The sequence below is a fragment of the Coregonus clupeaformis genome, chromosome 40, assembly GCF_020615455.1.
Source record: "Coregonus clupeaformis isolate EN_2021a chromosome 40, ASM2061545v1, whole genome shotgun sequence".
NCBI classification, from domain to species: Eukaryota; Metazoa; Chordata; class Actinopteri; order Salmoniformes; family Salmonidae; genus Coregonus; species Coregonus clupeaformis.
Window position 1 is genome coordinate 28,784,295 of NC_059231.1, and position 26,065 is coordinate 28,810,359.

The 26,065-nt window shown below is 45.4% G+C and overlaps 1 protein-coding gene across 1 annotated transcript in view; it reads right to left on the bottom strand.

The window, feature by feature from the left end:
* itgbl1 (integrin, beta-like 1) overlaps window positions 1-19,406 on the bottom strand; it is a 161,805-nt gene extending 142,399 nt beyond the window's left edge. Inside the window, exons 1-2 of the mRNA XM_041863619.2 lie at window positions 19,120-19,406; window positions 7,745-7,938 (exon numbers count right to left, since the gene is read on the bottom strand). Of these exons, the coding sequence (XP_041719553.1) occupies window positions 7,745-7,938; window positions 19,120-19,211 (286 nt within the window). The 5' untranslated portion in view covers window positions 19,212-19,406. The remainder of the gene's footprint in view (window positions 1-7,744; window positions 7,939-19,119) is intronic.
* Between the last annotated feature and the right edge of the window lie 6,659 nt (window positions 19,407-26,065).

The following is a 26,065-nucleotide window of genomic DNA, read 5'->3' on the forward strand; positions in this document are numbered from 1 at the left end:
GTATATTTATCCCCATTTCGTTCTGTTTGCTTGCGTTTAAGAAACATTTTTCAACAGAATCAGCAGAATCAATACACCCCTGATCACCCGCACACACAGTTGACTTTATGACTTTGCTTGTTGTATAATTCCTTCTCTCATCTACACGCCCTCCTCCTTTTCCCTTCACTAGTGGACTTCAGCGCACAACACAACAGCTGTCTGTGACCTTTCCAAGCCAAACCTTCATACCATAACCGCTAATCGATACACACAGCCTACATCGTTCTCACCATATTGGCTAACATCATAGTCAACATAGCTACTAGATCTAACGTGTTAGTAAACCCACAACAATCATGCAGTACAGTGTACAGCAAGCGGTTTAGCAGTTACACCGGCGGGCCCCGGTGGCAATAAATTAATAAAACCTAAAGCTTACCATGAGTTCCAGTGTTGGATAGCCTTAGCCAGCTAGCTAACATAGAATCCCTCTCTGTTTGAGCTGGGTGTTTGAGTAGGCTAAACTAGTTAGCTGCATTCGCTAGCTAAGTAAGTGAAAGTGAAAAAAAAAATACAAAATATAGCTAGCTCTCTCTCTCTCACTCTCTCTTGTTTCTCCTTTATTTTTGAAGAAATGAATGTGTTCAAAACTGTTCAACTATTGTCTTTCCCTCTCTTTGAGTCAGCTACTCACCACATTTTATGCACTCCAGGGCTAGCTAAATGTAGCTTATGCTTTCAGTATGAGATTAATTATCTGATCCTTTGATTGGCTGGACAACATGTCAGTTCATACTGCAAGAGCTCTGATAGGTTGGAGGACGTCCTTCGGAAGTCGTCATAATTACTGTGTAAGTCTATGGAAGGGGGTGAGAACCATGTGCCTCCTAGGTTTTGTATTGAAGTCAATGTACCCAGAGGAGGACGGGAACTAGCTGTCCTCTGGCTACACCATAGTGCTACCTCAGAGAGTGCTGTTAAGGCTACTGTATACCTTAATTGCAAAACAGTGTGCTTTAATAAAGTATTTGGTGACGTGAATATCACAGGAGGTTGGTGGCACCTTAATTGGGGAGGACGGGCTCGTGGTAATGGCTAGAGTGGAATAAGTGGAATGGTATCAAGTACATCAAACACATGGTTTCTATGTGTTTGATGCTATTCCATTAGCTCGGTTCCAGCCATTATTATGAGCCGTCCTCCACTCAGCAGCCTCCACTGGTGAATATATTTTATATAGTTTTATCTAAAAAAACTTTTTTAATGTTTCACTATTTTAATTTTTTGGAAATTCACTGAAGAGGATGGTCCCCCCCCCTTCCTCCTCTGAGGAGCCTCCATTGGTGCACACACACACATATACTAACACACACTCTCCTGAAGGAGCTCACACGCACACCCACGCACACATACACACACTCCATTAGGCCTGTTCAAGACTCTGACAAGACTGGAAGTGGCTTATTTTCCCTTCACCAAAAAATATGTCCATCAGCATATTTATTACTTTCAAGGTCATGAAACTGGATAGTAAAGTAGCTGTTACCAGAGGTGTGGACTCGAGTCATGTGACTTGGACTCGAGTCAGACTCGAGTCATGAATTTGATGACTTCAGACTCGACTCGACAAAATGTACAAAGACTTGCAACTCGACTTGGACTTTAACATCAATGACTCGTGACTTGACTTGGACTTGCGCCTTATGACTCGAGAAGACTTGCTACGAGGACTTGTAATGACTTGCAAAGGCTTGCTAAGAGGACTTGAAATGACTCGAAACTAAAATGTAGGACTTTGGACTCGACTTGAGACTTGATGGCTTTGACTTTTGACTCGACTTGGGACTTGCCTCATCTTTGACTCGACTTGACTCGGGACTCGAGGGCAAAGACTTGAGACTTACTTGTGACTTGCATAACAATGACTTTGTCCCACCTCTGGCTGTTACTATGGTACTCATCAGTGTGAATGTTTTGATTTAGTTCCACTGGTTTCAAGAAGAACAATTGCAGCATGTTTCAGGATAATTTGTATCAGGTGTTCAGGTAATGGAATGTTTGGCGACTATACAGCAGTTGCTATCTGGTAATATAACAAGTTAAATGTTCAGATGTTTGAAGTGCCTGCAGAAATTTTAACAAACAATGCATAAAGTGCTTTCCTTCCACTTAATTAGAGGAAACAGGAATGAATATGAACCCCAATACAGCTAAAATAATCAAATTTGATTGGCAGTCACTTAACATCCATTCCCCTGCAAAGACAAAACTATTTTCGGGTTTTTTCCACAAGAGAGACTCTCGAACTTGAGTTGTTTTATTTTTCCAAATCAATTTATTTCATTACGCCCAGAGCCATGATTATTGTAGTCCATGACTGGATGTCAGCACTCCAAATGTATTTAGTAGTTCAAGGAGAAATGCCAATAACCACAAGAGACTGAAGAGGGCGAGGGAAAGAGTGGATATATTTGATGCTAGAGAGGTGTGCACTCAAGCTCAAACCAACTCCATGAATTTGAGAACAAAACAATTACCAAAATGTCAACTAAACGGCCGCCCAACTTCAAAAGCAGACTGGCTATCTAACAGAAGCTAACGCCACCATGACGCAAGTGGATGGCCAGCTGTCTATTCCAAAATGTATGATTTCTACCTGTCTGATGTGTGTTCTAGAAATAATAAGGCCAGAGCATTCCGATTCTGTACCGATAAAGCAGCGACCGGTAAGACCAAATGACTACACTTTGAAAATGTACTGCTCGATCTCTATTGAGATTCATGGCTGTCAAATTTAAATGAGCTTCCAGACGCTGATGGAAGTTGAGCGAAAGGGGTAAGATGAGCTACCCTTGTTTCCAAGAAACCATACACAAAATTAGTCATTTGATCAAAATATTTAGGAAGAGGTTATCATTTCATGGAGTCTGTGAAGGAAGAAACCATATGGAAAAAGTGGTAAGCAAGTTAGGTCCAAAAAACTGACCAAGTCAAATTCATTTATTGTATTAGAGGTTTCATGATTTAAAGATTTTTCTATACATCAGTTGGGGTCTCTATAAGCTTCAGTATGAGGTCCTAAACCTAGCATTAAGTGCATCCTTGTAGCTGTGTGGGCTAATATAGTCAAAATGTTTGCCTTGGGGTAAGTGTTTTCTTCCCAGGCGTAATGCAAGGCATTATAGCTGGGATATAAGGTAACAACAGGGCCTGGTCTATGTTAAAAGTGTATTTTGTTTTTTGAAAGTGTTTGTTATTGTCACGTCTCCTCCCGTGGCTCCCTTCCGGCACTCTGATTCACCGGTCTACTGAGCCACCGGTCTGAGCGCACCACCTCGGCAACACCGGAATGGAAACCCAACGCACCATAATCACCTCCAGCGCACCTGCACCTCATCACCACCCCTATTTAGCCCTGGACTGTTCTGTATGATGTTGTGTGTGATTGTTAAGCTTCGTGTCGTTTACTCTATCTTTGTTATTTCTCTTTCTCATTGTTAAGTAAACCTTGACCTTGTTAATTCCTGCGTCTGCGTCCTGCCTCTTCGTATACTCAGTACTCATCACAGAATCACACACCAAACGAAAATGGATGCAGCAGGAGTTTCCCAGTGCCTCGACCAGCACCAGCAACAGCTTGCCCAGTTGAACGCCGCCATGCAGGAAGTGCTCCAAACTCTGCATAATCTGCCCAGCGCTCCGGTTCCACCTCAGGGAGCGGCGAGTGCCCCCTGTGCTATCACCCACTTCTGCGGGAACCCTCTCCCTACCGGAGCGCTATGACGGTAAAACTACTAAATGTAGCAGCTTCCTGCTACAGGTTTCACTTTATTTGGAGCGTCAGCCTGGGGCATATCCATCTGACCAAGCCAGGATAGTGATTTCTCTACTTAAAGGAAAGGTGCTGGATTGGGCCACGGCAGTCTGGGAAAGAGAGGAGGCAGTGGCGCTTCCCTACCCCACCTTCCTCGCTCGGTTCAGGGTGGTGTTTGATCATCCCACGGAGGGAAAGGACGGGGGTGAGTGTCTCCTCCATCTACAACAGAGAGAGGGGCCCGCGTCCGAGTAGGCTCTGAGCTTTCGCACGGTGGCAGCGTCTTCCGGCTGGAATGAGCGTGATCTGCGCACGGCCATCAGGAGAGGCTTACGGGAGGACATCAAGATGGAACTCACATGTCGGGACGACGAGATGGACCTTGATACCCTCATCACCACGTCCATCCATCTTGATGACATGTTGAGAGAGAGACGACGTTCCCAACACCTCCCGGAGCCTCGACGCTCACCCCATCTGAGCATTGGAAGCCGCCCTGCTTCCGAGTCCTCACCCATGGAGGTGGGCAGCTCCCCCTACACTACCACAGATCTCCTGGCGGCTCCCTATCTAGGCGGTATGACTCCCGTCGCCGCTCCGTGAGTGTTATGTCAGCTCCTATCACAAAACCATTGTTTTTAGTTCCCATAACGGTGACTGGTTATTCCTTCTCTTCCATTTCTACCGCAATGATAGATTCCGGATCATCAGGGAAACTTATAGATAGGGAGCTGGTCTCTGAATGGGGGTTGCCCACCATGCCACTGCCATCTCCGCTACATGTCACCTCACTAGACAATAAACCCCTTGGATCAGGCACCATTATGCACGTCACTCTCCCCATCACCATCACCATTCCCACACTACCGGAGCACCACGAGGAGCTGTCATTCCACATCGTCACGTCACCCCTTCACCGGATCGTCTTGGGATTACCCTGGCTCAGACTACACAACCCCACCATCAATTGGAGCACCAAGAGGATCACAGCCTGGTCCACCTCATGCCGAAAGACCTGCCTACCGGTGGTTTGTTCTTCCACGTCATGCCGTTTTTTGCCACTAACTGGTCTTCCTTCTGCTCTCCATGTCGCTGAGGTCCTGTTCCAACAGGTCTTCCAGCATTATGGACTTCCGGAGGACATCGTCTCGGACTGTGGCCCCCAATTCACCTCCCGAGTGTGGAAGGCTTTCCTGGAGAAGATCGGGGCCACGGCCAGCCTCACTTCCGGGTATAGACCTCATTCGAATGGGCAGGTGGAGCACATGAACCAGGAGCTGGGGAGGTTTCTTCGTTGCCACTGTCAGGACCGGCAGGGTGAGTGGGCGAGGTTTCTTCCCTGGGCAGAATATGCCCAGAACTCCCCCGTTCACTCCTCCACGGGGCTCACTCCCTTCCAGTGCGTCCTGGAGTACCAGCCGGCCCTGGCCCCTTGGACACCCAGCCAGACCGTTGCGCCCGCTGTCGACGAGTGGTTCCACAGGGCCGGACATGTCTGGGACGCCACCCATGTCCATCTCCAGAGGGCCATTCGTCGGCAGAAGGACCAAGCCGACCGCCACCACAGTGAGGCCCCTGTATTCCAGCCTGGGGATCGTGTCTGGCTGTCCACAAAAAACCTCCCTTTCCGCCTGCCCTGCAAGAAACTGAGCCCCCGGTTTGTTGGGCCGTTTAAGGTCCTCCGGTGGATAAATGAGGTATGATACCAGCTGCTCCTTCCCCCTCGCTACCGTGTCTCACCCACTTTTCATGTGTCTCTCCTCAGGCAGGTGGTTCCTGGTCCTCTGGCAGATGCCGTCCCCCGGGGTACGCCTCCTCCGCCCCTGGACATTGACGGGAGTCCAGTGTATGCAGTGAGGGACCTGCTGGACTCCAGGTTCCATGGGGGACGGCTCCATTACCTGGTGGACTGGGAGGGGTATGGTCCTGAGTGGAGGAGCTGTGTTCCGGCTGGGGACGTTCTGGACCCCAACCTAATTCGGGACTTCCACCATCGCCGCCATGACAGGCCCGCTCCTCGTCCTCGGTGTTGTCCTCCTGGCCGGCGACGTCCAGCGGCTGGAGCCCCTCCGGCGCTCTGATTCGCCGATCTACTGAGCCACCGGTCTGAGCGCACCACCTCGGCAACACCGGAATGGAAACCCAACGCAACCTAATCACCTCCAGCGCACCTGCACCTCATCATCTCATCACCACCCCTATTTAGCCCTGGACTGTTCTGTATGATGTTGTGTGTGATTGTTAAGCTTCATGTCGTTTACGCTATCTTTGTTATTTCTCATTGTTTAGTAAACCTTGACCTTGTTAATTCCTGCATCTGCGTCCTGCCTCCAACAAGTCAGTTCATCAAATTTCTGCCCTGCTAGAGCTGTCCCGGTCAACTGTAAGTGCTGTTATTGTGAAGTGGAAACGTCTAGGAGAAACAACGGCTTAGCTGCGAAGTGGTAGACCACACAAGCTCACAGAATGGGACTGCTGAGTGCTGAAAAAAATGTGTCTGTCCTCGATTGCAACACTCACTACCGAGTTCCAAACTGCCTCTGGAAGCAACGTCAGCACAATAACTGTTTGTCGCGAGCTTCATGAAATGGGTTTCCATGGCCGAGCAGCCGCACACAAGCCTAAGATCACCATGCACAATGCCAAGCGTCGGCTGGAGAGGTGTAAAGCTTGCCGCCATTGGACTCTGGAGCAGTGGAAACGCCTTCTCTGGGGTGATGAATCATGCTTCACCATCTGGCAGTCCAACAGACCATTCTAGGTTTGGTGGATGCCAGGAGAACGCTACCTGCCCGAATGGATAGTGTCAATTGTAAACTTTGGTGGAGGAGCAATAATGGTCTGGGGCTGTTTTTCATGGTTTGGGCAAGGCCCCTTAGTTCCAGTGAAGGGAAACCCTAACGCTACAGCATACAATTATATTCTAGATGATTCAGTGCTTCCAACTTTGTGGCAACAGTTTGGGGAAGGCCCTTTCCTGTTTCAGTATGACAATGCCCCCGTGCACAAAGCGAGTACATACAGAAATGGTTTGTCAAGATCGGTGTGGAAGAACTTGACTGGCCTGCACAGAGCCCTGACCTCAACCACATCGAGCACCTTTGGGATGAATTGGAACACCGACTGCGAGCCAGGCCTTCTCGCCCAACATCAGTGCCTGACCTCACTAATGCTCTTGCGGCTGAATGGAAGCAAGTCCCGCAGCAATGATCCAACATCTAGTGGAAAGCCTTCCCAGAAGAGTGGAGGTTGGTATAGCAGCAAAAGGGGGACCAACTCCATATTAATACCCATGATTTTGGAATGAGATGTTCGACGAGCATGTGTCCACATGCTTTTGGTCATGTAGTGTATGTTTTCAAAACTGTCATTTTTATGTTAATTCTGATTATTTCCAGGGATTCACAACATCCTGAAATAATTCCCTTGACAGTGTGATGCTGAATGTAAAAAATGGCTAAACTCTCCCCTACAATGAAAGGCTCTGGGAACATCAAAGGCCTTCATAAAACCTGGAGGATGATTTATTTTGTGACTCCTTGATGAGGCCTAGCTATTCTTCTCACACACCTGGCATTGGCTGCTAAAGCGATGATAATGTCAGTCAGGCTGAGTCAAACCAAAGAGCTTTCCAGAATGTTTGCTATCTGAGAGATATCTTATGTATGGAAGACCCAGCTGGGGCAAAACGTGTAGCACTGATATGTTAAAACCGTTACTGGTCTGCTGCACTTTTTCAAACTGTGAGAGTACATGTCCTTGTACTGTGAATACTATGGTTACCTACAGTATTTTTTTTAGAAAATATGCTGAATTACAATTCAATCAATCAACCAACCAAAAGAGGGAGCAACAGTCACAAAGAAAAACTGTAGGAGAGAGAACCCTTGAGAGGAACCATACACCCTGCTGACGAAGTGAGTGCTTCTGTATCGCTGTATCCCTTACCTCCACAGGTCTTCCCGTCATATGTAGCACAGACCCAGTCATGGCATTCACAGCGTGGCCCATAGTAGTTCCCTGGCTCTGTGACCTGGCATATGCAAGCCCCGCAGTCACACTCTCCCCTACCGCTGCAGATAAGGCCATCAGGGGTCTTGCACCGCCGCTGGGACGACTCAGCAGACAGCGTACACACCTGCCTGGGAAGACAAGAGGATGAGCTTTTTATATTTCTATAGCCAAAGATCACATATTTTATGTATATTTTATGTATATTATTATCAACACAATCTCCAAAGAAAAAGCCATAACTGCAGCAATAGAGAGATGGCATGGCTGGCCCTTTTAATTATGGCGTGTGGGGCCGTCTGTGGTGCCGTCCATAGATTATGGAATGTGTATGCGTTAAGGTTAGGGTTTAGGTTTGGGATAGGGTTAGAAACAGAAAAACTAAAAGTACAAAATGATTGCCTAGAACTGGGATTCAACCCCATCCCCAATGCCCTATTGTGGGGCAGTTAAGCTGATAAATTGTTCACGTTTTGATAAAAGCATCACATTTGGAAGAGATGTAGATTCATGTACCATGAAAAGATTTAGATATGAAGCCACCCCAGATTTGGCCCCTGGCGTCCGTGGCGACCATCTTACAAAATGGCTGCTGATGGTAGCACTATTTATCTGTTCAGAAGGCCTATTTTGAGATAAACAACAAATATGACATGAGGTAGATTCATGTACCCTAAAAAGATTTAGATATGGAGTTAGTAAAGTGACTATGCATAGATAATAAACAGAGATTAACAGCAGCGTAAAATAAGGGGGGAGGGGGAGGGTAATGCAAATAGTCTGGGTAGCCATTTGATTAGATGTTCAGGAGTCTTATGGCTTGGGGGAAGAAGCTGTTTAGAAGCCTCTTGGACCTAGACTTGGCGCTCCGGTACCGCTTGCCGTGCAGTAGCAGAGAGAACAGTCTATGACTAGGATGGCTGGAGTCTTTGACCATTTTTAGGGCCTTCCTCTGACACCGCCTGGTATAGAGGTCCTGGAAGGCAGGAAGCTTGGCCCCAGTGATGTACTGGGCCGTATGCACCACCCTCTGTAATGCCTTGCGTTCGGAGGCCGAGCAGTTGCCATTACAGGCAGTGATGCAACCAGTCAGGATGCTCTCGATGGTGCAGCTGTAGAACGTTTTGAGGATCTGAGGACCCATGCCAAATCTTTTCAGTCTCCTGAGGGGGAATAGGCTTTGTCGTGCCCTCTTCACAACTGTCTTGGTGTGCTTGGACCATGTTAGTTTGTTGGTGATGTGGACACCAAGGAACTTGAAGCTCTCAACCTGCTCCACTACAGCCCCGTCGATGAGAATGGGGGCGTGCTCGGTCCTCTTCTTTTTCCTGTAGTCCACAATCATCTCCTTTGTCTTGATCACGTTGAGGGAGAGGTTGTTGTCCTGGCATCACACGGCCAGGTCTCTGACCTCCTCCCTATAGGTTGTCTCGTCGTTGTGGTGATCAGGCCTACCACTGTTGTGTCATCGGCAAACTTAATGAAGGTGTTGGAGTCGTGCCTGGCCATGCAGTCATGAGTGAACAGGGAGTACATGAGGGCACTAAGTACGCACCCCTGAGGGGCCCCCGTGTTGAGGATCAGCATGGTGGATATGTTTTTACCTACCCTTACCACCTGGGGGCGGCCCGTCAGGAAGTCCAGGATCCAGTTGCAGAGGGAGTCCTAGGGTAAAAAGTCCTAGGGTCCTTAGCTTAGTGATGAGCTTTGAGGGCACTATGGTGTTGAACGCTGAGCTGTAGTCAATGAATAGCATTCTCACATAGGTGTTCCATTTGTCCAGGTGTGAAAGGGCAGTGTGGAGCGCAATAGAGATTGCATCATCTGTGGATCTATTGGGGCGGTATGCAAATTGGAGTGGGTCTAGGGTTTCTGGGAAGATGGTGTTGATGTGAGCCATGACCAGCTTTTCAAAGCACTTCATGGCTACAGACGTGAGTGCTACGGGTCGGCAGTCATTTAGGCAGGTTACCTTCGTGATCTTGGGCAAAGGGACTATGATGGTCTGCTTGAAACATCTTGGTATTACAGACTCAGACAGGGAGAGGTTGAAAATGTCAGTGAAGACACTTGCCAGTTGGTCAGCGCATGCTCGGAGTACACGTCTTGGTAATCCGTCTTGTGGATGTTGACCTGTTTAAAGGTCTTACTCACATCGGCTACGGAGAGTGTGATCACACAGTCGTCCGGAACAGCTGATGCTCTCATGCATGTTTCAGTGAAGTCACTTGCCAGTTGGTCACTGCATGCTTGGAGTACACGTCCTGTTAATCCGTCTGGGCCTGCAGCCTCATTAAAATGCAAATCAATTTATAACATTTTTTACATGCGTTTTTCTGGATTTTTTTGTTGTTATTCTGTCTCTCACTGTTCAAATAAACCTACCATTAAAATTATAGACTGATCATTTCTTTGTCAGTTGGCAAACGTACAAAATCAGCAGGGGATCAAATACTTTTTTACCTCACTGTAGATGAAAACTCTCTTGGTAGATAGTGTGGTCTAGAGCTTATCATGAGATACTCTACCTTAGGCGAGCAAAACCTTGAGACTTCCTTAGATATTGTGCACCAGCTGTTGTTTACAAATATACATACACCGCCACCCCTTGGCTGCTGTTCTATCCTGTCGATACAGTGTATAACCCGCCAGCTGTATGTTATTCATGTCTTTGTTCAGCCACGACTCGGTGAAACATAAGATATTACAGTTTTTAATGTCCCGTTGGAAGGATATTCGTGCCTGTAGTTTGTCCACTTTATTATCAAGCGATTGTAAGTTGGCCAATAGTATCGATGGAAAAGGCAGATTAGCCACTCGTCGCCGGCTCCTTACCAAGCACCCCGATATCCTTCCGCGATATCTCCTTTTCTTTCTACTGCGGGGATGAGGGCCCTGTCGGGTGTCTGGAGCAAATCCCTCTCGTCAGACTCATGAAAGAAAAATTGTTTGTCCAGTTCAAGGTGAGTAATCGCTGTTCTGATGTCCAGAAACTATTTTCGGTCATAAGATACGGTAGCAGCAACATTATGTACAAAATAAGTTACAAACAATGTGAAAAAAACACACAAAATAGAACAGGTTGGTTAAGAGTCCATAAAACGGCAGCCATCCCCTCCGGGGCCATCTTGAAAAACATTTTGTGTTTCTTCCACATTTTGTTACGTTATAGACTTATTCTACAATTGATTAAATTGTTCCCCACAGCATGATGCTGCACCACCATGCTTCACCGTAAGGATGGTGCCAGGCTTCCTCCAGACGTGATGCTTGGCATTCAGGCCAAAGAGTTCAATCTTGGTTTCATAAGACCAGAGAATCTTGTTTCTCTTGGTTAGAGTCCTTTAGGTGCCTTTTGGCAAACTCCAAGCGAGCTGTCATGTGCCTTTTACTGAGGAGTGGCTTCCGTCTGGCCACTCTGCCCTAAAGGCCTGATTGGTGGAGTGTTACAGAGATGGTTGTCTTTCTGGAAGGTTCTCCCATCTCCACAGAAGAACTCTGAAGCTCAGTCAGAGTGACCATGGGGTTCTTGGTGGTTCCAAACTTCTTCCATTTAATAATGATAGAGCCCACTGTGTTCTTGGGGACCTTCAATGCTGCAGAAATCTTTGGTACCCTTACCCAGATTTACATGCATATTATTAATGTTAGCTCTCTGTGTACATTTAGGTGCGACAAAACTAGGGCCTGTAGGACCTGCCTTGTTGATAGTGTTGTTAAAAAGGTAGAGCAGCGCTTTATTATGGACAGACTTCTCCCCATCTTAGCTAATGTTGTATCAACATGTTTTAACCATGACAGTTTACAATCCAGGGTTACTCCAAGCAGTTTAGTCACTCAACTTACTCAATTTCCACATTATTTATTACAAGATTTAGTTGAGGTTTAGGGTTTAGTGAATGATTTGTCCCAAATAAAATGCTTTTAGTTCTTGAAATGTTTAGGAGTAACTTATTCCTTGCCACCCATTCTGAAACTAACTGCAGCTCTTTGTTAAGTGTTGCAGTGATTTCACTTACTGTAGTAACTGACCTGTATAGTGTTGAGTCATCTGCATACATAGACACACTGGCTTTAAAGATTGAAAAACGTAAGGGGCCTAGACAGCTGCTCTTTTGGAGAGGCTTCTGTTAAAGAACACCATCTGTGTTCTGTTACATTGGTAACTCTTTACCCACAATATAGAAGGGGGTGTAAAGCCATCACACATACGTTTTTCCAGCAGCAGACTATGATCAATAATGTCAAAAGCCGCACTGAATTCTAACAAATCAGCTCCCAATCCTTTTATCATCAATTTATCTCAGCCAATCATCAGTCATTTGTGTAAGTGCTGTGCTTGTTGAATGTCCTTCCCTATAAGCGTGCTGAAAGTCTGTTGTCAATTTGTTTACAGTAAAATAGCATTGTATCTGTATCGTTCCGGCCTGTTCCTGCTCCCCGCACCAAGCCTGTGGTGCGCGTCGTCAGCCCGGTCCGGCCCGTTCCTGGTCCCCGCACCAAGCCAGTGGTGCGCGTCATCAGCCCGGTCCGGCCCGTTCCTGCACCCCGCACCAAGCCAGTGGTGCGCGTCGTCAGCCCGGTCCGGCCCGTTCCTGGTCCCCGCACCAAGCCAGTGGTGCGCGTCGCCAGCCCGGTCCGGCCTGTACCTGCTCCCCGCACCAAGCCTGTGGTGCGCGTCGTCAGCCCGGTCCGGCCCGTTCCTGGTCCCCGCACCAAGCCAGTGGTGCGCGTCGCCAGCCCGGTCCGGCCTGTACCTGCTCCCCGCACCAAGCCTGTGGTGCGCGTCGTTAGCCCGGTCCGGCCCGTTCCTGCTCCCCGCACCAAGCCAGTGGTGCGCGTCGTCAGCCCGGTCCGGCCCGTGCCTGCTCCCCGCGCCAAGCCAGTGGTGCGTGTGTCCAGTCCGGCACGGCCCGTGCCTGTTCCACCGGTGCCTGGTCCGGCACCGGTCAGCTGCTCCACTCCGGAGTCAGAGCAATCCGCTCCACCGGGGTCAGGTCCAACTCCAGTCAGCGGATCCACTCCGGAGCCAGAGCAATCCGCTCCACCGGTGTCCAGTCCAGCTCCGGCCAGCGGCTCCAGTCCGGAGCCGGTAAGGTTTGGTCCACCGTCGTCGGGTCCAGCTCCAGCCAGCGGGACCAGACCAGGGGCGCAACGGGGAGGTGGAGAAAAGGTGGTGGTCACGCCCGGAGCCGGATCCGCCTCCGAGGCGGAATGCCCACCCGGCCCCTACCCTCTTGTGTTTGTGTGGCGCGGTTGCAGTCCGTGCCTTTGGGGGGGGGGTACTGTCACGCCCTGGCTCTGGGGACTCTTAAATGTTGAGCCAGGGTGTGGATTTTTCTATGTTTAGTTTTCTATGTTTTTTGTTCTAGATCGTTTAGATCTATGTTGGCCAGGGTGGTTCCCAATCAGAGGCAGCTGTAGCTCGTTGTCTCTGATTGGGGACCATACTTAGGCAGCCTGTTGGCACCAGTTAGTTTGTGGGATCTTGATCCGTAAAGGTTTGGTGTGTGTAACCTCAGGACTTCACGTATCGTTTTGTTGTTTTGTTCGTGTGTTGTGTATCAATAAAGATGTACGCTTATCACGCTGCGCCTTGGTTCCACGAGTCATCAGTCAACGTGCGTGACAAGGCCTGAGGGTACACACTTTCTAGTAGGCTTGGTTGACGATATGGCAAATAGGATTGGCAATATCGTCCGTTATTATCCTCAGTAATTTTCCATCCAAGTTGTCAGACTCTGGTGGCTTGTCATTGTTGATAGACAACAATAATCTTTTCACTTCTTCCACTCTCACTTTACGGAATTCAAAATTACAATGCTTGTGGGAAGCTGCTATAGGGAGGTGACCAAGAACCCAATGGTCACTCTGACAGAGCTCTAGAGATCCTCTGTAGAGATGGGAGAACCTTCCAGAAGGACAACCATCTCTGCAGCACTCCACCAATCAGGCCTTTATGGTAGAGTGGCCAGACGGAAGCCACTCCTCAGTAAAAGGCACATGACAACCCGCTTGGAGTTTGCCAAAATGCACCTAAAGATTCTTAGACCATGAGAAACAAGATTCTCTGGTCTGATTAAACCAAGATTCAACTCTTTGGCCTGAATGCCAAGCATCACGTCTGGAGGAAACATGGCACCATCCCTACAGTGAAGCATTGTGGTGGCAGCATCGTGCTGTGGAGATGTTTTTCAGCGGCAGGGACTCAGAGACTAGTCAGGATCGAGAGAAAGATGACCGGAGCAAAGTACAGAGAGATCCTTGATGAAAACCTGCTCCTTGCAGACACCACTATGCTTGAAAATATGGAAAGTGGTACTCAGTAATGTGTTGTATTGGATTTGCCCCAAATATAAAACTTTGTATTCAGGACCAGGGGCGGTGTGTTCATTAGGGCGATATGGGCGACGCACTGCCAAACGGGAAAAGGAAGGGATTTTTTTTCTAATCAATTATATCACGGCAACAGTAGTTATCAGTGTTCTAATCTAGACGTCTGATCTGCCACTAAATATCCAATCAGGCTAAAGTCGTGCTTCAAATGGCCCCGCCCCTTTTGGGGCGATTTCAGTCAGGTTGAAAATCGCCCAGGAGTCTCTCATAGACTCTCATGTAAAATCTTTTTTTTTCAAATATCAGAGCTTTCAATACAATCTCTATGGGTTCCGGGAGGGCTTGCACTTACGCGCTTTCGTCATACGTAACATAAGTAACCATGAACATAACTAAGAAAAGAGCGGGTAGCAGCGTCAATCAATTCACGTACTACTGTCAAGATGGCTAGCTTTGCGAGGCAAAGATGAAACTGAGGGCTCCACCAACCCTGCTATTTTTCTTGGACTTGTCAACTTTGTGGCACAATTAGATGAGGTGTTTGATGACCATCTTAAAAATGCTAAAGTTTTCAAGGGCACATCAAAGACCATTCAAAACGAGCTACTGGAGTGTATGCTAGCGGTCATGAGGGAACATATTGTGGAGGAGGTGAAGTCGGCGAACTTCGTAGCTATCCAAGCTGACGAGACCACGAACGTTTCTACACAGACACAGCTGGTGCTTGTGCTGAGGTACATAGATAGCAACCACAAAGTGCAGGAGCGCTTTTTTGAGTTCCTTCCCATCTCGGAATCAACCTCAGTCTCAATCGCCAGTGTGCTTTTGGAGAGACTGAACTGTCTTTTTGCCGACGACGAGAAAGTCAAACTCATTGCGCAAGCTTACGATGGAGCCAGTGTGATGAGGGGAGAGAAGGCTGGTGTGCAGCAAAAGGTGCGTGAGCATTTCAAGAATGCCCATTACGTGCATTGCTATGCGCATCAGCTGAATTTGATCATGCAGCAAGCTAGAACAGTTTCAGTACAAGTAATGTAGCCTCTCTCTCTCTTTGTCCCTCCCTGTCTGTCTCTTTAACACACACACGTCCAAATCAGTTCACAGTTGATGTTGTTTAAAATAGTTATTTTTCATTTTAAAAAAAGTAAAAAAATAATAATAATCTGTTCATGTTCATTTTTACAAATCTATACAATTGGCCAGAATATGGTTGTTCATATTTACAAATCTATACAATTGGCCAGAATATGGTTGTTAATTTTTACAAAGCCATACAGATAGCTGTGTTTACCTTTTCTATAAATTATTTTCAAATTCTGTTTTCAGGCAAAATGTCTATCACTGTTCATTTTCACAAATCTATACAAGAGGGCAGAATATGGAAGTCTATAAAAATGTCATATTACCAATAACTTGCATCAATGTTTTCAGTAGCCTCTATCAAAAGCTCCTGCTTGCTTGTTGTGAATTATGCTCAGGTGCACATATTTCCAATTCAACCATGAGGCCTTTTTGAAGCAAGTAATGTGTATATCAGTATTGACTTATATGCTGCCCCTGTCTTCATGTTGTTGCTGGACATATCTTTTTTAAAATGTGTGTAGGTCACCTAAATCATCAGAAAAATTGCCCCCCCTGAGAATTTTTTCAGGAGCCGCCACTGTTCAGGACAATAAGTACATTGTTTAGCCACATGTTTTTGCAGTATTACTTTAGTGTGTTTGCCACGGATTCAGCCAAGGCTGCTCCTCCTCCTTGCTTGGGCAGGCTTCGGCGTTCGTCGTCCCCGGAGTACTAGCTGCTGCCGATCAATGTTTCGGTGTTTGTCTTGTTTGGTCTTTATTTTTTACACCTGTTTCCCATTATGTTTTATTGTGTTCCCTTTATAACCCTCTGTTTCTCATTGTGTATTGTGGGTTATTGTTTTTGGTCTTCGCGGCAGTTGCCTATGTGTGCGGGTCTTGTTATTTCCCTCGCTGTTCGAGGTTGCCAGTGTACTTTGTTTTGTTGCACTGAATCCAGTAAAGTTTCTGCCAGTAGCTCGGTGTCCTGCTCTTGACTTCGCCTACCGCATACACGTCGCTGTGACAGAGGGACCTTACAGATAATTGTATATGTGGGATAGTCATACAAATATTATGTTAAACACTATTATTTTACACAGAGTGAGTCCATGCAACTTATTATGTGTCTTGTTAAGCTCATTTTTACTCCTGAACTTATTTAGGCTTGCCATAACAAAGGGGTTGAATACTTATTGACTCAAGACATTTCAGCTTTTCATTTTTAATTACTTTGTAAAAATGTAGAAAAACATAATTCCACTTTGACATTATGGGGTGCTGTGTGTAGGCCAGTGACAAAAAAATCTAGATTCAATCCATTTTAAATTCAGGCTGTAACACAACACAATGCATAAAAAGTCAAGGTGTGTGAATATTTTCTGAAGGCACTCTACATTCTGTATCTATGCTATACCTTTCCTCATCCCTACTTTTTGCTTTTTGCTTTTTCCATTTTCTTTTTGGGAATAGTAATGTGCATAGTGTTTCCTTTGTAAACAGTGCTGGTCTCTGGTAGCCATCCCCATCTCAAGAGTCAGGAATCCCTCTGTTCTCTCTTCCCTCACTTTCTCACTGTCTATTTAATTTCCTGTGAAAAAGTAATTTGTCTATATGTGCAAGGATGACTGTGTGAAGTTTTACAAATTTAATTTTAACCAGACTCACTTTCCCTTTTTTTCTGACTGTCTCTTTCACTCTCTCTCTCTTCCTATCCTCTCCTCCGCTCTCTCCATGCCGCTTCCCCTCTCTTGTTTTTCCTCTCTCTCCCCCTCTCTCACACACCTTCTCCCTCTCTCTCTGACTGTAAATCTTTTGTGGCTCCTGAAAGTTCAGCTCTGCAATGCTGTAGGAGTATCTCACGAATGAATGGATTCTCTCACATTGTAATGTAATTTCTATTACCATTTTAAGTCCTATTTTAAGCATAATGTGAACTAACGAATACCTATGAACTAACCAATACCTAATGTACTCTAAAGGCGGGAATACCTCCTATGGCTGGTAACCTATGACAACAGCTGACCAGTGCAATATAAGATAATGGTAAGGTGTTGCCACATTGCACCCTTGACACTAGTCATGATGTTTCACTGTGTTATGTAATTCAACTGATAATGACCGAGGTTAGAGCTGGGGTAGAAACCTACAGGCTACAGACACAGGTATGTCAATGTTCATTGTTCAGAAAAGAGAGTCAGAGACCCGAGTCATTTCAAATAGGTTACAGGGAAAGGGGGATACCTAGTGAGTTATACAACTGAATGCATTCAACTGAAATGTGTCTTCCACATTTAACCCAGGTTGGAATGGAGAATGAGAACAAAGCAAATAACGTACTGTACAGATAAAGTATAGGATCTTAATTTGATCAATCTTTTGTTGCTGAGAGTATTTTACTGCAAAGCAGGAAATGCAAACTTGTAGTGAATTTGAGTTTTTCAAAGGATTCTAAAGTTTGCAATTTCCACTTTGAAATTCCAGACTTGATTTGCCTAACAAAAAATATATCAACCCCTACAAAAATGTCCATTAATTATAATCCACATAATAATTCACATTTCCTCTTATTGCAGGATTATTTTCCTGCTGTAGCTCAAATTAAGATCCTACATCTGTACTGTACAGTAAATCCACTTCACGTTGCTTGGACTGCAACTCCAGACATGCGATCTTTCAAAGCTTTTGTTTTGTTGTCCCACTCACTCAGAGCTTTCTCAGTGAGATATGTTTATTTTGGTCTAGCTTTCTGACATTCCTTTCTATTCCTGCCCTCACATGCTAAGGCCTTTCCTGTTCAGGAACGGCAGAAATATTCCAAAGGGTGAATAAAACCCAAAGATCAAATATTCCTGCCACTCCCAATTTGATAAAAGAACAGCTTATTACACACTTTATGGACTCATGCATGCATACCTTATCTGATAAAAAAGAAAATATATGTTTGATGGCACATTAACAAACACAAACCAACAAGGGAGAAAAAACAAAACCCTGCATTTGAGCTATGGGCTACCACAACACACTGTTAATACTCTTTGACTTCACAGTAGCTTTCACATTTACAGTAATGGTACAGTATGTGTGGGTCAAGCCTCTATATTGCCCAATTAACATGTGCTGTGGATTTTGGGCCTACCACCCAACCACATAACACTACAACAAACACCCTACACAGCCTCAACATTAGCCACATGCACACGCGCACACGCACACACACATACACATAGCCCCCTGGTGCACCTATTTTGAGTAAACACCCCCTTCTTTCCTCAGCTGAGTCAAGTTTACAGACTATGCTCTGCAATGTCATGTGGCAATACTTACTGCAGGCCCCCCTTCAAAGCCAAGGCAAAGGAAGATGTGGTTTCCCACATTCACAACAGACAACTATTTCACTGTCTATTTTTGTTTCGTTTTGTGTAGTATCATAAGAAATGCAGATGCATGATACAACACAACACAAACCAAGCACTCAAAACAGATAACATTTTCAAGGGAATGGTTTCATATCCTGCAAATGCAGCTTGATCTCTGAATGTGAAGAAAAAAAAATTCATCAACATTCTGTGCAGATACAATTCATATGACATAGATATTCTTTTCCACTATTGATGTAACGTTTGTACAAAAACTTTTAGATCACATAATATCCATTGAAAACACCTACCCAGTGCAGAGGTAGCAACTTTTTTATGTGCCAATAAAAAAATAATAGAGAATCTGACAGTACAAACTTTACCAACCACACTTACGTACACTACTGTAACGGCACCTTTTACTCTACTTCTAAACTTTCACCCAGTCAGCAGATCTCACATCTCTCTCTCTCTCTCTCTCTCTCTCTCTCTCTCTCTCTGAAACCCCCAAACTAACTGATGACAAAAAGAAAGCCATGGTGAAACTCAAACTCACCCCAGCGATTGTAACAAACTTTGCTCGACAGCCGTGAGCAGAATAAGAAGCAAGGGAACTAACATAGAGTTCACCAAAGCCTCCGCACGCATGTTTAAATCCCACAGAAACCTGGAGTGAAGTCGCCTACAGGAATTTACCCCCTTTTTTCCTAAACAGAGTGAGAGCTAGAGGAAACGATGAAGAGAAGGAGAGAGGAAGAGAAGGAGAGAGAGAGGGAGAGAGAGCAGCGGACTGGCCAGAACTGGCCAACCCTTCAGAGGCCAATAGCGTTCTCTCTCTCCATACAAGTGCCTTTGATTAGTTGTGACTCTCTCAGGCTGAGTCCTGGGCAGGAGTTGGAGAGGAGGAACCTGCCAAAAAAGAAAAGAAAAGTTCAGTCACAGTTATGTAACTAGAAACAGTCTTTCATACAAATGATTTATCATTGTTATGTTTTTTTCTCTTTCTCTCCTGAGTCCTGAGTTTATTGATCAAAGACTTGTATTGAATCAAAATTACCCTACTAGGTACTATACCTGATCATGGTCAAACTAATGGACAAAGTTTGCAAAGCAGTATTCATTGAAAATAAATTCTGTAAAAAATAAAATAAATTATAGGCCTATTTAGATTTTTTTCCTTTTGTGATTATCTGAAGACCAACACCTGACAAATGACTGATTCCCACAATCCTGCAATTAATTAATTGTGGGGCCCATTTATTTTTCTTTTGCAATACATTTACCTAAATAATTGTCATATGTTGAATTTCCATGTCATGATTGCACTGTGACTGTTTGGTTTTTAAGGATTATGGATTTGTCCCAACCAATAATCAACGCTGATTTATGCCACACATACATTGCCAACCAACTGATGCTGCATGCTATTGCCAACCAACTGATGCTGCATGCTATTGCCAGGAAAAATCCTATCCTAAACCTTTCTGAAACATTGAACAATTTTGGTGGTGTATTTTCACTATTTAGGATTTCCATTTGAGGCCTGTGGTCTGCCAGTGCCTGCTTCAGCTTGCCCCAGTAGCCTACCTACTGTTGCTGGGGGGATGAATTCGCGCAAACGCCGCCGCCGCTGCAGCCATCTGCTGCTGCTGCTGATGTGATGAGAGGTATCCAGCTGCAGGGTCGCAGCATAGCCTCTTGCTAAAACTAGTCTCTGGCTAAATAACTTTTGTCATTACCTTGTTTTTTACCCAGCGCGTAACCAGTACAATCAATGACGATACTAGCAGACATCGATTGTTGCCATCTTACGGGCCCCTGACCAATTCTGCTATTTTGTGTGTTTTTTTTAGCTGATCTTATCTTTTTTTGTACATAATATTTCCGCCATGATTTCCTATGACTGAAAACAGCTTCTGGACATCAGAACAGCAATCACTAACCTCGATTTGGATGAAAATTTATACTTCAAGGAGTCGGCAGCTGTGGAGAAACTGATCATTCCAGGACCGGGCCCCAATCCCTGGGACTTGAAAGAAGAAGAGACGACGCAAGAGAGGCATCTACTCCTGAGTGACGCAGTGGTCTAAGGCACTGCATCGCAGTGCTAACTGTGCCACTAGAGATCCTGGTTCGAATCCAGGCTCTGTCGCAGCCGGCCGCGACCGGGAGACTCATGGGCGGTGCACAATTGGCCCAGCGTCGTCCAGGGTAGGGGAGGGAATGGCCGGCAGGGATGTAGCTCAGTTGATAGAGCATGGCGTTTGCAACGCCAGGGTTGTGGGTTTGATTCCCACGGGGGGCCAGTATAAAAAAAAAATGTATTCACTAACTGTAAGTCGCTCTGGATAAGAGCGTCTGCTAAATGACTAAAATGTAAATGCAAACAAGCAGGCTCCCTGATGAGACTACGTTGGTGAGTAAATAAACCGCCTCTACCTTCCATTCTATTGGCGAACATATAATCACTAGAGAACAGACTGAAGAAGCACTGTTCAAGACTTTTCTATCAACGGGACCTGAAGAACTGTAAAATCCTATGTTTCTCAGTGTCCTGGCTGAACAAGGACATGTATAATATGCAGTACATCTAACTGGTTTTTCTATGCATCATCAAGACCGAACAGCAGCTTCGGGTAAGGTTAAGGGTGGAGGAGTGTGTCTCTTTATTAACAGCTGGTTTTGCTCGTCTGAGTTAGAATACCTTAAGATAAGCTGCAGACCATACAATCTCCAAGAGAGTTTTCATCTATATTTTTCGCAGCTGTCTATTTACCGCACTGACCATCAACACAGGGGACCTTCTCCAGTGCTGAATCCCCTCCTGTACTCCCTGTTCACTCATGACTGCGTGGCCGCGCACGATTCCAACACCATCATTAAGTTTGCTGACAACACGACGGTGGTTGGCCTGATCACCGACGATGATGAGACAGCCTATAGGGAGGTCAGTGACCTGGCAATGTGGTGCCAGCACAACAACCTCTACCTCAACGTGATCAAAACAAAAGAGCTGATCGTGGACTGCAGAAAACGGAGGGCCGAGCACGCCCCCATCCATATCGACAGGGTTGTAGTGGAGCGGGTCGAGAGCTTCAAGTTCCTTGGTGTCCACATCGCTAAATAATGAATTTGCACTATGGCCTATTTATTGCCTTACCTCCATAGTTAACTACATTAGCACACACTGTATATATATTTTCTGTTGTATCTTTGACTTTATGTTTTGTTTACCCCATATGTAACTCTGTGTTGTTGTTTTTATCACACTGCTTTGCTTTATCTTGGCCAGGTCGCAGTTGTAAATGAGAACTTCTTCTCAACTGGCTTACCTGGTTAAATAAAGGTGAAATAAAAAATAAAATGAAAAAAAACTAGGTCCACACACACCAACACAGTCGTGAAGAATGCACGACAATGCCTCTTCCCCCTCAGGTGGCTGAAAAGATTCGGCATGGGCCCTCAGATCCTACAGTTGCACCTTTGAAATAATCTTGACTGGCTGCATCACAGCTTGGTATGGCAACTGCTCGGCATCCCACCGCAAGGCGCTACAGAGAGAGAACGGCACGGCAAGCGTTACCGATGCACCAAGTCTGGAACCAACAGGACTCTGAACAGCTTCTGCCCCCAAACCAAAAGACAGCTAAATAGTTAATTACGTAACCAATAGCTACCCGGGGTATCGGCATTGACCTTTTTTTGCAGTAACTATATTGACTTTTCACATATGTACTCTGCTGCTACTGTTTGTTATCTATCCTGTTGCCTAGTCACTTTATCCCTACCTATATGTACAGTTGAAGTCAGAAGTTTACATACACTTACAGTGGGGGAAAAAAGTATTTAGTCAGCCACCAATTGTGCAAGTTCTCCCACTTAAAAAGATGAGAGAGGCCTGTAATTTTCATCAAATGTACATGTCAACTATGACAGACAAATTGAGGGAAAAAAATCCAGAAAATCTCATTGTAGGATTTTTAATGAATTTATTTGCAAATTATGGTGGAAAATAAGTATTTGGTCACCTACAAACAAGCAAGATTTCTGGCTCTCACAGACCTGTAACTTCTTCTTTAAGAGGCTCCTCTGTCCTCCACTCGTTACCTGTATTAATGGCACCTGTTTGAACTTGTTATCACTATAAAAGACACCTGTCCACAACCTCAAACAGTCACACTCCAAACTCCACTATGGCCAAGACCAAAGAGCTGTCAAAGGACACCAGAAACAAAATTGTAGACCTGCACCAGGCTGGGAAGACTGAATCTGCAATAGGTAAGCAGCTTGGTTTGAAGAAATCAACTGTGGGAGCAATTATTAGGAAATGGAAGACATACAAGACCACTGATAATCTCCCTCGATCTGGGGCTCCACGCAAGATCTCCCCGTGGGGTCAAAATGATCACAAGAACGGTGAGCAAAAATCCCAGAACCACACGGGGGGGACCTAGTGAATGACCTGCAGAGAGCTGGGACCAAAGTAACAAAGCCTACCATCAGTAACACACTACGCCGCCAGGGACTCAAATCCTGCAGTGCCAGACGTGTCCCCCTGCTTAAGCCAGTACATGTCCAGGCCCGTCTGAAGTTTGCTAGAGTGCATTTGGATGATCCAGAAGAGGATTGGGAGAATGTCATATGGTCAGATGAAACCAAAATATAACTTTTTTGGTAAAAACTCAACTCGTCGTGTTTGGAGGACAAAGAATGCTGAGTTGCATCCAAAGAACACCATACCTACTGTGAAGCATGGGGGTGTAAACATCATGCTTTGGGGCTGTTTTTCTGCAAAGGGACCAGGACGACTGATCCGTGTAAAGGAAAGAATGAATGGGGCCATGTATCGTGAGATTTTGAGTGAAAACCTCCTTCCATCAGCAAGGGCATTGAAGATGAAACGTGGCTGGGTCTTTCAGCATGACAATGATCCCAAACACACCGCCCGGGCAACGAAGGAGTGGCTTCGTAAGGAGCATTTCAAGGTCCTGGAGTGGCCTAGCCAGTCTCCAGATCTTAACCCCATAGAAAATCTTTGGAGGGAGTTGAAAGTCCGTGTTGCCCAGTGACAGCCCCAAAACATCACTGCTCTAGAGGAGATCTGCATGGAGGAATGGGCCAAAATACCAGCAACAGTGTGTGAAAACCTTGTGAAGACATACAGAAAACGTTTGACCTGTGTCATTGCCAACACAGGGTATATAACAAAGTATTGAGAAACTTTTGTTATTGACCAAATACTTATTTTCCACCATAAATTGTAAATAAATTCATAAAAAATCCTACAATGTGATTTTCTGGAAAGTTTTTTCTCATTTTGTCTGTCATAGTTGACATATACCTATGATGAAAATTACAGGCCTCTCTCATCTTTTTAAGTGGGAGAACTTGCACAATTGGTGGCTGACTAAATACTTTTTTCCCCCACTGTAGGTTGGAGTCATGAAAACTCGTTTTTCAACCACTCCACAAATTTCTTGTTAACAAACTATAGTTTTGGCAAGTCGGTTAAGACATCTACTTTGTGCATGACACAAGTATTTTTTCCAACAATTGTTTAGAGACAGATTATTTCACTTATAATTCACTGTATCACAATTCCAGTGGGTCAGAAGTTTACACACACTTAGTTGACTGTGCATTTAAACAGCTTGGAAAACAGCTTCTGATAGGCTAATTTACATCATTTGAGTCAATTGGAGGCGTACCTGTGGATGTATTTCAAGGCCTACCTTCAAACTCAGTGACTCTTTGCTTGACATCATGGTAAAATCAAAAGAAATCAGCCAAGACCTCAGAAAAAAATGGTAGACCTCCTTAAGTCTGGTTCATCCTTGGGAGCAATTTCCAAATGCCTGAAGGTTTTTATTTTATTTATTTTTATTTCACCTTTATTTAGCCAGGTAAGCCAGTTGAGAACAAGTTCTCATTTACAACTGCGACCTGGCCAAGATAAAGCAAAGCAGTGCAATAAAAACAACAACACAGAGTTACATATGGGGTAAACAAAACATAAAGTCAAAAATACAACAGAAAATATATATACAGTGTGTGCGAATGTAGTACCTTATGGAGGTAAGGCAATAAATAAATAGGCCATAGTGCAAAAATAGTTACAATTTCATAATTAACACTGGAATGATAGATGTGCAAAAGTTGATGTGCAAATAGAGATACTGGGGTGCAAATTAGCAAAATAAATAATAATATGGGGATGAGGTAGTTGGGTGGTCTAATTTCAGAATGGCTGTGTACAGGTGCAGTGATCAGTAAGCTGCTCTGACAACTGATGCTTAATGTTAGTGAGGGAGATAAGAGTCTCCAGCTTCAGAGATTTTTGCAGTTTGTTCCAGTCATTGGCAGCAGATAACTGGAAGGAATGGCGGCCAAAGGAGGTGTTGGCTTTGGGGATGACCAGTGAGATATACCTGCTGGAGCGCAGACTACGGGTGGATGTTGCTATGGTGACCAGTGAGCTAAGATAAGACGAGGATTTGCCTAGCAGTGATTTATAGATGACCTGGAGCCAGTGGGTTTGGCGACAAATATGTAGTGAGGGCCAGCCAACAAGAGCGTACAGGTCACAATGGTGGGTAGTATATGGGGCTTTGGTGACAAAACGGATGGCACTGTGATAGACTACATCCAATTTGCTGAGTAGAGTGTTGGAGGCTATTTTGTAAATGACATCGCCGAAGTAAAGGATCGGTAGGATAGTCAGTTTTACGAGGGCATGTTTGTCAGCATGTGTGAAGGAGGCTTTGTTGCGAAATTGGAAGCCGATTCTAGATCTAACTTTTGATTGCAGATGCTTAATGTGAGCCTGGAAGGAGAGTTTACAGTCTAACCAGACACCTAGGTATTTGTAGTTGTCCACATACTCTAGGTCAGACCCGCCGAGAGTAGTGATTCTAGTCGGGTGGGCGGATGCAAGCAGCGTTCGGTTGAAGAGCATGCATTTAGTTTTATTAGTGTTTAAGAGCAGTTGGAGGCTACGGAAGGAGTGTTGTATGGCGTTGAAGCTCGTTTGGAGGTTTGTTAACACAGTGTCCAATGAAGGGCCAGATGTATACAAAATGGTGTCGTCCGCATAGAGGTGGATCCGAGCGTCACCAGCAGCAAGAGCGACATCATTGATATACACAGAGAATAGAGTCGGCCCGAGAATTGAACCCTGTGGCACCCCCATAGAGATGGCCAGAGGTCCTGACAACAGGCCCTCCAATTTGACACATTGAACTCTATCTGAGAAGTAGAACTCTATCTGAGAAGTAGTTGGTGAACCAGGCGAGGCAGTCATTAGAGAAACCAAGGCTATTTAGTCTGCCAATAAGAATGCGGTGGTTGACAGAGTCGAAAGCCTTGGCCAGGTCGATGAAGACGGCTGCGCAGTACTGTCTTTTATCGATCGCGTTTAGAATTTCGTTTAGGACCTTGAACGTGGCTGAGGTGCACCCATGACCAGCTCGGAAACCGGATTGCATAGCGGAGAAGGTACGGTG